Genomic DNA, 16,929 nt, shown 5'->3' on the forward strand with positions numbered 1-16,929 from the left:
CTAAATAGCTCTATGATTTGGTTTTATTTGTGTTCAGAGCTCATTTCTCTTCATCTTTCGTGTGAGCTGCATGAGTAAATCACTGGCTTTTTTTTTATGGAACAGAAGGTATTGTCTATGTGTCTAACAGCAGCAATGGCAAATCTGCAAATTATTGAACGTTTTGGTAAATAGCCACATCTAAAGGAAGATGTCAGCAATATAGGGTGACCTAGGGTCTTAATCAGTAGTACTTATTGAGCGCTTGCTGTAGACAGAGCACTGTACTAAGGGCTTGGGAGAGTACAATAGTACAATAGTAGAGAATACAGTCCAAATCTCCCCATTCACTTAAGGCCCTTCTTCCTTCCTCCCCACCCCTGTCCTGAGTGGCACCTTTCAAATGCTCTGAATTGGGTGGCGAGTTTGAAATAAAGTGCAAGTGAGAAAACATTGACCAGTTGCATTCTGGTGTCCAGTCATCCTCTTCCTAAATCTGCCTCCAAGGGCTACGGATAACCATGGTACTTTTGTCTCAGAGATGTCCTCATCCTTCTCGTTAGGATTGTGAGCCCCATATGGGACAGGGAGTACGTCCAAACAATTTGATTGTATCCACCCCAGACTTGGTAAAGTGTCTGACATGCAGTAAGCACTTAACAAATACCAGAATTATTATTAATATTATTATTATTATTATCCTGAGAATTTCAAAAGAAACCCAGATCTCCCTCAGAGCTTCCTGAATGGCACACTTTAATGAACTTCAGTCCTGGTCAGTTTAATGACTGTATACTGACTAGAAAACTACACTTAGCTCTCTGAGTCAGCAGTGAAAAGAGCAGCTTTCCCATAAAATGCAGAAATGCCATAATCTGTCTTCTGATGTTTTATCAACTGATGTCACTTGTTATGTTCAGATTTGGTTATTAATACCTTGTTTTCTGTGGTGCCTGGTTTTCCAGAAGAGTCAGCACTCAGTGTCGATGTGTCAACTGTGGAAAAACTGCTGCAGCAATGCTGCAATCCCTGCCCCAGTGTCCATGTTTGGGAAGAGGAAAAGCGGGGAAGACAGCATTTATTAGAGTGGGGATGTGCGCCGAACTGAGAATTGATTGTCTGAAAGCCACTTCACTGTGGAATACCTGGGCCCTCTGGCCAGATTTCTTCCCAGAGAAAAACAGAACCAGGATTGCCACCCTAAACCATCCCCCTGTCATTTGGCCACTTCACCCCTAAATCCCTGATGACTGGAATGAAATGAAGTAATCTGTTGAAGAACATTGTCACTGCTTTTCCCTTCATTTTTGACAAAGTTCTGGTTCCCAGATCTCAGTTTTGGGGGTTGGTTTCAGAAGGTGGCCGTCTCCCACACTGCAAGGCTTTTTCCCATTAATGGGGACTTAGAAAGGCCCTGTCACCATTTTCAAATGGCTTGCACTTGTGTCTGGCTCTGGGGGTTGTTCCTAAAATTCGGCTATCAGTGGTTAAAGCTGATTGGAGGGGTGTTAGGGACTCTCATTTATATGGCTTTTCTTTTCTCTTTCCAGGAAACCCCAAAGGTGCGATGCTAACCCATGGAAATGTCGTTGCTGATTTTTCAGGCTTTTTGAAAGTGACAGAGGTGAATACAGCAGTTTCATAAAGCAGATGTCATACCCAGGACTTCTTAAAACTGCAGGTTTCTTTTTCATTTGCACTCTAGAATGTCCTCCTTAATCTGCTCCCACCCCCAACCCTCCCACTCCCAGTCCTTACACACACAAAAACCCTTCTTTTGCATCAATAGACTATTTAAAAATCTCAACTGTGATGTGTGCCTTCCCAGCAGAAGAGTATTCTGTGATTGCCAGACTGTAAAAAAGCCCATTAAGTGAATTCTTATATTGTGTTTAAAACACATGGAATTGAAAACACAAAAATCTGCCCATTAAAATGCTGGGTCAATGATTAAGTGGACCACTCTATATACTTAAAGGATTGCAAAAAACCTTAGCTAGTATTCTTGGTAATATGTACTCTGTTTCATTCTGTAAGAAGAAGCAGCAGCATGGATAGAGCATGGGCCTGGAAGTCAGAAGGTCGTGGGTTTTAATCCCAGCTCCACCACATTTCTGCTGTGTGATCTTGGGCATGTCACTTCACAACTCTGGGCCTCAGTTACCTCATCTGTAAAATGGGGATTGAGTGAGAGCCTTACATGTGACAGGGACTGTGTCCAACCTGACTACCTTGTATCTACCCCAGCACTTTGAACAGTGCTTGGCACGTAGTAGGCAATTTAAAAATACCATAATAATAATAATTATTATTATAATGCCAGCTTCAGAGCAGTCAACTTCCTTTACCCTATTATAGCTCAGTCATTATATGAAAGGTCTTTGAGAATCTCTGCTGCTTACCTGAACACCTCACTAGCATTCTTTTCTGCCCAAACCAGTTCAGTGTGTAACAAGACTTCAAAAGAAACATGAGCTTACCTTCTAGCCTCCTTGGTGTCCCTGTCATCAATGTTGGTGGTGCAGGCAAAGTACCCATGTCACTGGTACAGGAATCTGAAGGTCTTCCATCTCTGTTACCTGATTAATTCTAATCTATAGTATTATGTGACCCCCATGGTACACCTATACCAGTGCTCAATAAATATAATTTATTGATTGGTAATAAAAAGGAGTCCTTTTAATTATCAGTCAACCAATCCCATTTATTGAGCACTTGCTGTGTGCCAAGCACTGTACTAAGCACTTGGGAGACACATTCCATGCCCACAGTGAGCTTACAGTCTAGAGAGGGAGAAAGACATTAATATAAATAAATAAACTTCGGATATGTACGTAAGTGCTGTGGGGCCGAGGGAAGGGGTGAATAAAAGGTGGAATTCCAAGTGGAAGGGCAGTGCAGAAGGGAGTGGAAGAAAAGGAGATGAGGATCTAGGCAGGGAAGACTTCTTTGAGGAGATGTGCCTTCAATAAGACTTTGAAGGAGTGAGAGTGAGTGTCGTATATAAAGGGGGAGGTTGTTCCAGGCCAGGGGCAGGATGTGGGCAAAAGGTTGGCAGCTAGTTAGATGAGATCACGGTACCATGAGTAGGTTAGGATTAAAAGAGTGAAGAGTGTGTGTTGGGTTGTAGTAGGAAAGCAGTGAGGTAAGGAAGAAGGAGGCAAGGTGATTGAGTGCTTTAAAGTACTTTAAATTTTGATATTTCTTATTAATAGTAATTGTGGTATTAAGTGCTCTACTAAATGCTCTCTGTGCTCTGCTAAGTGCTAGGCTTGATACAACAGTGCTCTGCACACAGTAAGCGCTCAGTAAATATGATTGAATGAAAAAAATGGAGAAGCTGTTTAGCCTGGTTGGTAGAGCACAGGCCTGGGAGCCAGAAGGACCTGGGGTCCAATTCATTCATTCACTCATTCAATTGTAATTATTGAGCACTTACTGTGTGCAGAGCACTCTACAAGCGCTTGGGAAGTACAAGTGGGCAACATTTTGAGACGGTGCCTACCCAACAATGGGCTAACAGTCTAGAAGGGGGAGACAGACAACAAAACAAAACATGTAGACAAGTGTCAAAACCATCAGAATAAATAGAATTATAGAATTATAGCTATAAGCACATCATTAACAAAATAAATAGAATAGTAAATATGTCCAATCCCTGTTCTGCTGTTCATCTCCTATGTGACAACCTTGAACAAGTCACTTAACTTCTCTGTGCCTCAGTTACCTCATCTGGAAAATGGGGATTAAGACTATGAGCCCTGTGTGGGACATGGACTGTGTTCAGCCTGATTACCTTGTATCTACTTCAGCTCTTATTGCCTGGCACATAGTAAGTGCTTAACAAATACCTAAAAAAATCAGGTCACAGTGTATTAAGTACTGGTTTAAATAGAAGATAATGGGATCAGAAACATTCCCTGTCCCTCATAAGGCTCACAATCTAAATGGGAGGGATTCCCATTTAAAAGATGAGGAATCTAAGGCACAGAGAGACTAAAGGACTTGCCCAGGGTCACATAGCAGGCCAGTGGCTGAGCCAGGACTAGATCCTGGTTTTTCTGACTCCCAGTCTCATGCTACTTTGTGTTTATCCTGGTGCTTGTGCTACCTATGGCAGGGGCAGGGGCAAGGGCACAGGCAGGGGAGAGTCCTGGTGGGGCCGGCTCAGCAATGTAGGTATCCAGAGCTCCAGTGATCCTGGTTCCATTTTTCTTACAAGTCCATAATATCTCTGGAATCGGAGCAATCCAATCTGGTGACCCATGCACCTGAAATTTGGGTGGGGGAAATGGATAATCCTGAGGTGTCACTGCATATGGGTGGGGGCTCTTGGGGTGATGCTAGGAGTTGATTCTTATTGTGACAAACCTCAACTGTATTTTCAGCTATCCCAGTTTGAATATTGCTGGGGGTGTGTCATCCAAAAAAGACTAACCCAAGAACTAAAACATCCATCTGAATAGGAAAACCCGGGTGGCATGAAAAGCAGCATGGCCTAGTGGAAAGAGTCAGAGGACCCGGGTTCTAATCCAGGCTTCACCATTTCTCTGCTGTGTGAACTGGGGCAAGTCACTTAATTTCTCTGTGCCTCTGTTTCCTCACCTGTGAAAATGGGGACCAAATCCTACTCCCTCTGCTTAGACTGTGAGCCCCATGTGGACAAAAAGTGGGCCCAACATGATTATTTTGTATTGACCCCAGCGCTTAATACAGCGCTTGGCACAGTGAGTTCTAGACTCTAAACTCCTCCCTCTAGACTGTAAGTTTCTTGTCAGTAGAGAACATGTCTACCAACTCCATTATATTGTATCTCCTAAGCACTTAGTACAGTGTTCTGCACATAGTAAGTGCCCAATAAATGATTGGTTGGCAAAAAGCACTTAAGTACTATTATTATCATCATCATTATTAATTATTACAGAATTGGGGAAAAATTCCTTTCCATCATTTATCTCCTCCTTTAGATGACACAGAAAGAGACAATGAAAAAGGGCAGGTGAGAAGTGCAGTATTTTGTGCAGTTCTGAGAGAACTGGGAAAGAATAATTTATTCTGAATTGGCATTTAACAAAAAGGAAACTAAAATAGAGTATCCACTTTTCTGTAACAAGCGTCTCTCTAAAGGTTTAATAGCATATAGTTTCATAGCAGGTGAAAAAAAGTGTCGTTTATTATGAAGAGAAAAACAAGTTTAAAGCTTCTCATAGAAGAAAAATGTGTAATGTTTTTGACAGACTGGCTTTTTTTTATGGAGCAGAAGATATTTTCATGTTTATGTCCAACAGCAGCGGTGGTAAATCTGCAAATCTGTTTTGGTAAATAGCCACATCTAAAGGAGATTGTCAGCAATATAACATGACCTTAATCAGTAGTATTTATTGAGTGCTTACTGTGGGCAGAGCACTATACTAAGTGCTTGGGAGAGAAGAATAGACTAGGTAGACACAATCTCTCCCTCCAGGAACTTACAGCCTAGCAGGGGAGACAGATAATAAAATGAATTGCAGATAGAGAGTAGCAGTAGAGTCTTGATCTGTACACATGTGCAGCCCGGAAAAGGTGAGTACCTAAGGGTTTAATTGATGGGGAAACACTAAAGTAGCCTGAGGTGAGGAGATAGGGTGGGAGATTAATCAGGAAAGGCCTCCTCTGAGATGAAGCGTCATTTCAGAAAGGCTATGAAGGGGGAGGGAGTTCCAGGTATTTGGAAGGGTGAGAGGAAGAGGTCTGAGGCAGGAAAGATGAGATTGAGGCATAGTAACTAGGTTGGCTTGACAGGAGGAAAATGTAGAAGCTGGGGTGTAGTAGGAGAGGAGTGAGGATAAGTAAGTGGGAGAGAGCTAATTGAGTGCTTTAAAGCCAACCATAGCCCTCTAGCAAGACACAAACCAAAATATAGGACAGTAAAAGATATGTAAAATAGAAAAAGAAACGATAAAATGAAGGCCTGAATTGTGACAGCTTTTAAAGTTAGGCATAAGCCAGCTATCTGCAGCACAGTTTGCATTCACAACATCTAAATAATTGTACACATAGTAATTAGTTCTAATAACTTGCAAACATCTGAGTAAAAAAAACTTCATTAAAACTGGTGATAAGGTCTTCATTTTTATTTTGGACCTTCATCTTGTCTTCGATAAGAAAAGAATGTCCCTGAAGCCCCATCTCTTTTCCAAGAGTGCCTTTCCCCTTTTCCCAGTCGTTGCTGTGAAAGAGGTATGGGTCAGTGGTTCAATAATTTCTCCAATGCCCTCTCTTTTCTTGCTGCAAAAAATGCTGACCTGTGCTCCAATTGTGTATGGTAAGGGCTACTCACTCACCATACATTTTTCTGGACAGTACAGTGCCCCCATTTGCCATATCTGTTTCTACCCACTAAGGGGATTCCTACAGCACCACTTTCTTCATGGACAATAATAAGTAAGAGCATATAGAAAGGAAGATAACCTCCAAACATAGCAGTATCACCAAAGTTCAGAGCACCATCTTGTCTCTTTCCATCTGAATGATACGGGGGATTGACTAGAGGGAGAATCTGGACAGCATAAAATCTACAATGATTGCTCAGTAAGTGCGGATTTGTTGAGTGAGTGCAGGGTTCTTTAAACAGCTCTACCATTTTCAGGGGAGCTTTATCTCCACTGTTTTATATGTGCTCCATTTTGCTCTTTACTATCCCCAATAACTTAGAATCATGATGTTGTGACCTAACACTTCGCTTCGTACGCTGCTGCTCTGTTCTTTCCATTTCCCTCTCCTCTCTCTGTTCCTCTCGATGACCTTTACTGTATACTCCTCTAGTACCATTTTTCCTTTTATTGTTTTATGACTTTCTTGTTGTCTTCCTGTCAGTGTTTCTTTCCTTTCTGTCTCCCATGCCCTTCACCTGCAGAAAGTGATCTTTCCGAGACAGGACGATGTGCTCATCTCCTTCCTGCCTCTGGCTCACATGTTTGAAAGAGTTATACAGGTAAGAAACCTGTCTAAACTGACTGGGCCTTGCGTGGGCTCCTTGTGTTTTTTTCCAGAGTCAGTGGTCTCCCACTTGTGAGGATGTACACATTTCCTATTTGCCTTTAGCACACATGTTTGAGAGAATGGTACAGGTAAGGCCCTAGTGTCAGTGAAGCCCTCTTCCATTGCAAGAAAATCTAACCATTGGCAAGAATATCCTGTTGAACTAAAATGTTTTGTGTGTCCCAAATTTTCAGTGCACAGGCCCAATAAGAAATATGGACTTTGTTGGGGAATTGAGTCTGAAACATTTATCCTTTTGCAAATAAATTCCCTTTCCATTCAACATCTATCTCATTTCCAAAGCCCCAACCTAAAAATATTACAAGCTTTCTGAGTTTAAGGGAAAAAAAGCATTCTGACTTTCACCCCAAGTTCCACTTTGACTAAAATCCAGTATTTCAAAGGCTGAAAATCAGATCAGTTCAGTATTAGTTTTTCTAAGGATCAAGCCTTCCTTAACAGGGTAAGTAGATATGTTTGTCCATTCAGACAGTATTTTAGAGATGGGTTTCTGTGTGGCTGGCTCCCGATTGTGGATTTATTAAGTTCCTTTCCTGAAAGAAAGTAGTGGAGCTTTGAAGGTGTATCCATCACTAATATTCCTAGTATGATATAAGCAATAGCATAAAAGCCTTTGCCATTTCTATTTTTGCCCTCCTTTGTTGATTTGTTTTAAATTGGGAATTGGTTAATTTAGTGAAACAAAAAGGTAAAGAAAAGGAAGACTCTAAAAAGGAAAAAGTCATGTCTTGGGTCTTTCAAATTTAAAAGAACTAAAGAAAATTGTTTTTTGCCTCCTACATTATGATGTTCTTCTGTCCCCTCTGGGTTAATCTCCAGTGTTCAGGATGGGTTAGAGCTCTCTTTCTGCCCAAAAGATGTGAGCCTAAAGACTAAAGATTGATGCCAAAATACTTCTATGGGGGAAAAAATAGAGTTTGCCTTTAAAAGCCCTGAGGCTTCTGAGTCCTTGTATTTGATATAGACTACGGGAGCCTATTGCTTTTAAAAAATGAAAAATTTCAATTGTTAATGAATCTTTGGTGAAGAGTTTGAATTGTTAATGAATCACCCTTTGTAGGATGTTCCCTGTAACATTTGAGGCATTGTGGGGAACACATTAACTCTTAAAGGGTACACTCCATTCTCCTAAAACACAAGTTTTTGCTAAGCATCTTGGCTAGAGTGCTGTTGGGGAATTAGGGACCTTTCTTCTGACAACGGGCATCCATCTGGGTACAGCACAATGCAGAATCAGAAAAAGTAGTTGGGTGCATCTACACAGAATCGATTGAGGTACGAGTACTTTAAAGTGAAAATTACTTAATGAGGAGTTCATCAAGTAGGTAACCCTCCATTATTTGAAATCAGAGTGTTCTGAACAACAGGAGATTGCTCCATCAAACCAAATCCGTATCCTCGAGACCCAAAAGAGTCAATTCAGTTTGCGAAGGTACCTAATGTCCAGTTATGGAGCTGCTCACACACTTGGAGAATCTGGCTTATAGATGAGGATCATTTTAGACCATTGCCCCTCCACCGTGAGGCCCAAGGCCCTCTATATCCTCTCCCCCTATGCCCACTGTCTCCTTACGATGGGGATTTTGTCCTACATTGTGCTTTGAATGTTTTCCAGCTCTAAAGAATTAGAGGCATCTTTAAAAAACATGCAGGAGGACTTGCATTAATAGCGATGCCACTGCTAGTAAAGCATTATGTCTTTCCTAGGTCCTCCCCATTAATTCATTCATTCAATCATATTTATTGAGTGCTTACTGTTTGCAAAGCACTGCCATGCTAATCCCAAAGCTGCACAAAAGCTTATCCTTGTATATCTCCTTACAAGGCATTTTCCTTTGAATTGAAAAGCCCAGTCTTGTAATTACTGCCCAAGGAGATTGAAAGAAATAGGACTATCTTGCTGATTAAACATCATCCCGACAATTTAGCTTGATTACAGAGCAAGAAAGGTTATGCGTTGGAGTCTGGAAAACTGAAACAAGATGCTTAGGTCTGGATTCTGTTCTCCTTTCAAAATTGGCCCACCACTACCTGAACAATGGGGTGGCTTAGGCAGGATTTTGTACTGACCTGACCCCCTCTGCAGTACAAGGAGCTGAAGGAAGTAAGCACCATTAGAGAAGAAAGCCCCCCAATAAGATGATTGGGGAGACAGACTGTAGACTGGAGGGGATAAGTTCTAAAGGCTATTCCAGCTTCCAGGGTTGGGTGGGAAGGGTTACTAAACCAAAACACTTCCTAAAGCGATATCTTTCTTCCATAATTTTTTTCCCCTTTAACAGTCCGTGGTCTATTGCCATGGGGGACGAGTTGGATTCTTTCAAGGTGATATTCGTCTTTTATCTGATGATATGAAAGCCCTGCGTCCCACCATTTTTCCAGTTGTCCCAAGACTATTGAACCGAATGTATGACAAGGTGAGTTTAGTTTCGATAAGAACAGACAGAGAACCCTGGCTCAATCTTTTCTTGCGATATGTAGGTTTCTGGCTTTTCAGGCTTGGCTGCCCTGCCTTTCCTAAGAGTGAATAACATTTGAGCCAAAGGAATTAAAGCTGAAATGCATGTTGCTTTCTCTGCCTTTGGGTTAGGTATGAGCCATATTCTGCCTCTAGGCAGAATAGGTTTTCATCAACTTTTTGTAGCTTTAGCGGAAGGGAGGGAGGGAGGGAGGGAGAAAGCGAGGGAGGGAGGGAAGGGAGGACATGAGGGAAACGAGGATGCAAGGGAAGGGAGTAAGGGAAGGAATGAAAGAGTGGATGAATGAATGAACAGCTCCTGGCAGTATCAAACCCTTCTTTCATGAATAAAATGCTTCAACATTAATAAGCCTTCATTTCCCTTTTGCCTCCACCCACACACCATAGGAAGTAAAAGGGTCTACAGTAAATCCATAGAGTGAAGGCTCCACTATCCCCCTGAGATTGGGTAAGAATGTAGCTCCCACTCCACACAGAATGAGAACGAGCTACCCAGCATTCTCGAGCAGGTGCAAAAATGGCAATAAATTATATCATTTAGTGGGGCAATCAAGTGCACTAAGTGCAATTCTTCCATCAAAGTGGCCACTACCATTCTCCCACCCTTCCTATATATTGCCATACCCAGAGTCTATCTCCTAGAAATTATTTCAATGTCAATGATGATGATAACAGCAATAACTTTAAATAAATGGGAAAAGTGCTCCAGAGCAATCTGGCATTATTGTGCATGATCTTATGCCTTTTTTCTTGCTATTTTTATGTTTACAGTAGTTCATGGGGCTCGATGAGCCCTTCAAAAAGCCAAGAAGGTTTCCCTCATGGACTCCCCAAATTAGTAATTCCAGAGAAGTAGTTTTGGGTGTAAAGATTTCATGACGAATAAAAGTTTTCTTCCATCTTGCTTTGTCTCAGATCTTCAGCCAGGCTGATACGCCTTTAAAACGTTGGCTTCTAGAATTTGCAGCAAAACGTAAAAAGGCCGAGGTTCGGAGTGGAATCATTAGAAATGACAGTATATGGGATGAACTTTTCTTTAATAAGATTCAGGTAAGCTATGAAATGAATGAGCCCTGGACTGGGCAATTTGCCAGAGAGTTCTAAAAGTTCTGGTGGCTTGAAGAGTCTTAAGTGCTCTAAAGCCAAGTGTCAGCTAATAAAACCATCTTCGAATCCCAGCTTCGAATCCCGGGTTTTAATCCCAGCTCTGCCACTTCTCTGCTATGTGACCTTGGTTCAGTTACTGAACTTCTCTGTGCTTCAATTACCTTATGTGTAAAATGGGAATTAAGACTGTGAGCCCCATGCAGGACATGACCCGTGTCCAACCTCATAAGCTTTTATCTACCCCAACACTTATTAGTGCCTGGAACATAGTAAGTGATTAACAATTACCACAAAAAAACAACCAACCATAAGCACTGCCCTTCCTGGGTCAGAATAAAGGCTCTTTCAGCCCTTTAATGGGAGACATTTGGAGGACGTATGTGTCGGTTGCTCTTGATATGAATCCTAAAGTTTAAGATACCAGCTAACTTTCGTTTTACCTCCCTAACTTTAGAAACAGTGTGATCTAGTGGAAATACCATTGGTCTGGGAGTCAGGGGCCCAGGGTTCTACTCCTGGTTCCACCACTTGTCTGCTGTTGACTTTGGGTGTACCACTTAACTTCTCTATATCTCAGTTTCCTCAACTGTAAAATGGAGATTCAGTACCTGTTCTCCCTCCTACTTAGACAGTGAGCACCATGTGAGGCAAGAACTGAGTTCAACCTGGTTATCCTGTATCTTCTCCAGTGTTTAATAAGTGTATGGCACTTAGTCAGCACTTAACACATACTACAGTTATAATAGTAATAATTATTAAGGGTAAATGGCATGATCTGTTGGGAAGAGCATAGGCCTGGGAGTCAAAGGATGTGAGTTCTAATGCTGGCTCTGCCACATGTATGCTGTGTGACCTTGGGCAAGTCAATTCACTTCTTTGTGCCTCAGTTACGTCATCTGTAAATTGGGGATTAAGACTGTGCCTTTCAGGTGGGATAGGGAATGTGTCTAACCTGATTACCTTGTATCTACCCCAGTGTTTAGAACACTGCTTGACACATATTAAGCAATTGATAAATGCCACATTAATAATGATAATAAGATTATCATTATTAATCCCCTTGCCCTCTACCCTACCATTCAACCTGCTGATATTTTCTACCTGCACAACTTTCTGAGGGAACCATTACATATGCTTACCCCCTGCTAGGTGAAGAAGGTTCATTTTGTTTGATTTTTACCTATCTCACTATAGCTTCAATAAGCGCTCCCTCAAAATGTAATCACATCTGGTGACCAGTTCTGTGCTTGCCTTGAACACTTCTAGAATGATTTTTGTATACTGCAGTCATATCCTCTTATAATCCCTTTGGGTTTTTTATCATTTCCCTGCCTCTCAAATTTTTTTTTACCCAGACAAGCAGGATTTCCATTTTATACAGCACTGTTCCACATCCCCCTCGCAGATTTCCCCCTTGCAGATTAGACCATCATGTGATCAGTCTGTTCCCACAATAATAACAACATTTATTAAGCATTTACTGTGTGCCAAGCACTATGGATGGAATGACATCTGGCTTCTTTCCCAGCTCCAGAAATAAATCTGGTTCCAGTTCGGTTTGAAAGATTTGAATCTGGATCAGGGCGAACCAGTATTTTAAAGATATTTCATGACAGTGCAGTCATGAACCCTGTTTTTAGTTTTAGATGTGGATCCCTTTAAATTCTGCAATATTTGCACTCTAACTTGCAGAGAAAAAGAATTGAAAGGGGTTTTTTTTCTACTAAGTGATACAAAGCAGATGAGCCATATATTGATTTGGAATCTGGAGGAAAAGGCAATGTTATCAAAATTTAGAAATAGGAAAAAAACAGTCATCATTACTCAGCTTTTCTGGGAGTTGGAGGGCTTTGTGAATAGTGTACACATATTGAAGGAGATCAGCATGAAGGAATAATCAGAGATAGTGAAGAGACTCATTAGGCAATGACTCCCCCAAATGACATATTTAATAACTACCATTATTGAAGAATTTGGCTACTTCATTTAATTATGCTAATGCTGAATTTATTTAGTCCAATTTGAGCTTCAGACTTTTTTTTGTAGGTAATATGGCTTTTCCAGCCATTCTAGCGTCTCTCAAGTTATAGGCCCTTTATACCCATTTAGCACTTGATATTCACCCCACGCCCACAGACATCACTTGTGTGCATATCCTTATACTCCCCCTTTTCCCTGTCAGTAATTTATTTTAATGTCCATCTGCCCCTCTACACTGTAAGCTCCTTGTGAGCAGTGGTCATGTCAGCCAACTCTACTGGCACACAGTGAGCACTCAACAAATACCACAGATTGATCCCTGAATTTTTCTCAAGTTAATTATTGTTTGATCTGCTAAATTTCCCATCTCTTTTTGACCTTGAACAATGTTTCAATTTGGATCTGAGGACTAGCTAGACTTCGACACAGGTTAGACATCGCTGCGGGTCGGCCGGGTACAAAATGAGGTAATGTGTCGTGGGTCCCTGAAAGTTGTCATTGTTTTCTGTTATGTTTCAGGCAAGCCTCGGGGGCTGTGTTAGGATGATCGTCACCGGAGCGGCTCCCGCATCTCCTACTGTCCTCGGTTTCCTTCGGGCAGCCTTGGGGTGCCAAGTATGTGGGGTGGGGATACCTTGTATGTGGGGTGTGTGGGGACTGGGTTACCTTATCTAGTGGGAAATTTACACCAAATTTTGAGGATACAGACCCACATGGTAGAATCTCCCTTCTTTCTATTTAAAACACACTAAATCTGAGCATAGAGTATGCCAAGGCTAGTTAAGTACCTTATGGGAATTAAGAGCTCCTCCATTTTATGGTGGGACAAAAGGTCATTGGCCGCAATCCTCATCAGAATCATTGGTTATCTGTTAATCAGAAGTTAAGCATCTACAATGTCTGCACCTCTTTCAATATGCAAAACATTTTCTGTCCCAGGAATAAGACCTATATTATTTTTCTTTCACTTTTCAATTGAGAAATAACCATTCGTTTAATTTACTTACTTTGACCCATCTTAAATGCCATCAGTAATTTTGAGAGACAAACAAATGCAAAATCTACATATTTTTATCAATGTGCTTAGATCTTAATCCTTTGAAAGTTTGGTAATATAAGAGTATATGAATTATGCAAAGCGTTTAGAATGAGTTAATATATTCTACAGATAAATGAATCATACAATCAAAATTTTCTCACACAAATATTATTACCCAGCACCATTTAGGGAAAAATAACTTTCTTCTAATTGTATTCATTATTGGGATCTTCATTCAGAATAACATGTAATTACACATCATCCCCAGCACTCACCATAATGACTTTCCCAGTGAAAGGTATTCTTGAATTATTTCTTGAATTGAAACTTTTTTACAAGAAGCAGCCTAGCTTAGTGGAAGGATCATGGACCTGGGAGTTAGAGTGCCTGGGTTCTAATCCTGGCTCTGCCACTTATCTGCGGGGTGAACTTGGGCAAGTCACTTAACCTCTCTGCCTCAGTTACCTCATCTGTAAACTGGGATTAAAACTGTGAGCCCCACCAAGGGACATGGACTTTTTCCAGCCTGATTAGCTCGTACCTACCCTAGTGTTTAGTACAGAGCCTGGCACATAATAAGCACTTAACAAATATGATTAAAAATACTCTTGAGGGAGATAGCTCCTTTGTGTAATATACAGGTATGAACAAATGCATTTAAAAATGTGTGACTTTTAAATATTGGTATTTTTCAGGTTTATGAAGGTTATGGCCAAACTGAGTGTACAGCTGGATGCACTTTTACTACTCCAGGTGACTGGACATCAGGTAATAAATTGGCCAATGAACATCCAATTCTAGATAGTAATAGTACCAATTCTAGTATGGTGGATACATTTTATACTTGCACGATTAATTGAAATGGGGTATAAACAGCCAAGGACCATTTTGTCATTAAATCACATGCCTGAGCAGACAGAATGTGAGGACAAATAGAAGCAGGATGTCGTAGTGGATAGAGCATGGGCCTGGGTGTCAGAAGGTCATGGGTTCTAATCCTGACTCTGCTGCTTTTCTGCTGTGTGGCCTTGGGCAAGTCACTTCACTTCTCTGGGCCTCAGTTACCTCATCTGGAAAATGGGGATTTAAACTGTGAACCTCACATGGGACAGGGATCGTGTCCAACCCAATTTTCTTGTACCCACCACAGTGTTTAGTACACTGCATGGCACATAATAAGTGCTTAAGAAATGCCATTATTATTATAAAAATAGTTAGCCACTCTCCACCCTGTGCAACATAACTTCTCATTCAGCACCTTGGACAGTTCTTCCCCCAAAATGATTATTAGTATTTTACCTCGTATTTTATATTAACAATTGTGCATGTGTCAGAAGCTCATAAGAAATTTTTTATGGCATTGATCCTTACCTCTGTCATTCAACCCATTTACTGTATCTGACACCAAATCCTATCAATTCAATCCTTTGTGACTGCTAAAATCCACCCTCTAATCTCCATCCGAAGTGCTACTGGGCTGTTTTCGATCCAAGTGTTAAGTGCCGATCCAAGTACAAAGCACCCTGACTACTCCACCTCCTCGCTGATCTCCTTGCCTCTTGTCTCTTCCCACTCACATCCATACTTCACTCTGCTGCCCGGACCATCTTCAACAAAATTATTCGGTCCATCTCCAGTGGTCCCTCACCACTGGAGAAATTCCTCCAGAAATTCAAACAGAAATTCCTTACCATTGGCTTTAAAGCACTCAATCAACTTGCCCCCTCCTGGCTTAGCTCCCTGATTTTCACTGAGAAGCAGTGTGGCTCAGGGGAAAGAGCCCGGGTTTAGGAGTCAGAGGTCATGGGTTCTAATCCCGGCTCTGCCACTTGTCAGCTGTGTGACTTTGGGCAAGTCACTTCACTTCTCTGGGCCTCAGTTCCCTCATCTGGAAAATGACGATGAAGACTGTGAGCCCCACGGGGGGACAACCTGATAAACTTGTATCTACTCCAGCACTTAGAACAGTGCTTGGCATATAGTAAGCGCTTAATCAATCAATCAATCAGTCAATCAATCAATCATATTTATTGAGCGCTTACTGTGTGCAGAGCACTGTACTAAGCACTTGGGAAGTACAAGTTGGCAACATATAGAGACAGTCCCTACCCAACAGTGGGCTTACAGTCTAGAAGGGAGAGACAGAGAACAAAACAAAACATATTAACAAAATAAAATAAATATCACCATTATTAGTAGTAGTAGTACAACCCATTATTCACACTTCACTTCTCTAACGCCATCCTTCTCACTGTACCTCCATCTCATCTATCTCACCATTGACCCCTTGCCCACCAACTCCTTGTGGCCACTACTCTTCCCACCTTGAAAGTCTTATTAAAATCATATATCTTTAAAGAGGCATTCCCCTACAAAGCCCTCATTTCCCTTACTCTCTCTCCCTTCTGCATCATCCTTGCACTTGGATTTGTACTATTAAGGATTCAATATTCACCCCACTCTCAGCCCCACAGCACTTAATGTACCTATCCACAGTTTATTTTAATCATATCCCTAAGTTATTTTGTTTGCCTCCATCTCTGGACTGTATGGTCTTTGTGGGCAGGGAATGTGGCTACCAACTGGGGATTAAGACTGTGAGTCCTACTGAGGAAATGAACTGTATCCAACCTGATTAACTTGCATCTACCCTAGTGCTTAGTACAGTGCCTGGCACATAGTAAGCACTTAATGGATTCTATTAAAAAGCACACTTGAGGGAGATATCTCCTTTGGATTATATATGATTATGAAGAAATATATTTTAAAATGCATGACTGTTTTATGTATTGGTATTGTATTATACTCTTCTGATCACTTAGTATAGAGCTCAGCACACAGTAAGTGCTCAATAAATACCACTGATTGATTGATCCTACTTTTACAAGAATAGAAATGTCTTTGTCCTATTGGGAATCATATCTCTGTCTTAGATTTTTTTTCCCAACTCTCAATGTATGAACTTCAAATTTTTGATATCTTCAGTGTAATTTTTTCACTAAAATTAATGCACACAGATCTCTCCTATTCCCAGGACTAATCTGGCTTCTGGAATTTGTTATTTGAGAACCAAATAGAAATTAGAAATCTTATCATAATTGCAAATCTTCTCTTTTTTGCTACCGTGTACCTTGTTGAACTTTTCCATTATTCAAAAAGTTTTGAGCTATTCTAAGTTAACCACTACACAGAGAAATTCACTCTTCTCCACTAGTATGACACAGACCCAAGGCTTATAAGTATAGAATACACATACCTCCACAACCCTACAGTATAAAGGTTTTAGAAAGTAAAAATCATGTTG

General features: G+C 41.1%; 1 protein-coding gene across 3 annotated transcripts in view; it reads left to right on the forward strand.

Annotated features, from left to right (window-relative positions):
* ACSL6 (acyl-CoA synthetase long chain family member 6) overlaps positions 1–16,929 on the forward strand; it is a 131,262-nt gene that overhangs the window by 96,548 nt on the left and 17,785 nt on the right. For 2 of the 3 annotated variants that reach the window (XM_038771983.1, XM_038771985.1), the window contains exons 10-15: positions 1,530–1,603; positions 6,875–6,952; positions 9,303–9,437; positions 10,415–10,549; positions 13,106–13,201; positions 14,321–14,393. In XM_038771983.1, the coding sequence (XP_038627911.1) occupies positions 1,530–1,603; positions 6,875–6,952; positions 9,303–9,437; positions 10,415–10,549; positions 13,106–13,201; positions 14,321–14,393 (591 nt within the window). Of the gene's footprint in view, positions 1–1,529; positions 1,604–6,874; positions 6,953–7,010; positions 7,089–9,302; positions 9,438–10,414; positions 10,550–13,105; positions 13,202–14,320; positions 14,394–16,929 lie in introns of all 3 variants that reach the window. The other variant, XM_038771984.1, reaches the window with a different exon arrangement.

Source organism: Tachyglossus aculeatus, chromosome X1 (genome assembly GCF_015852505.1).
Source record: "Tachyglossus aculeatus isolate mTacAcu1 chromosome X1, mTacAcu1.pri, whole genome shotgun sequence".
NCBI lineage: Eukaryota > Metazoa > Chordata > Mammalia > Monotremata > Tachyglossidae > Tachyglossus > Tachyglossus aculeatus.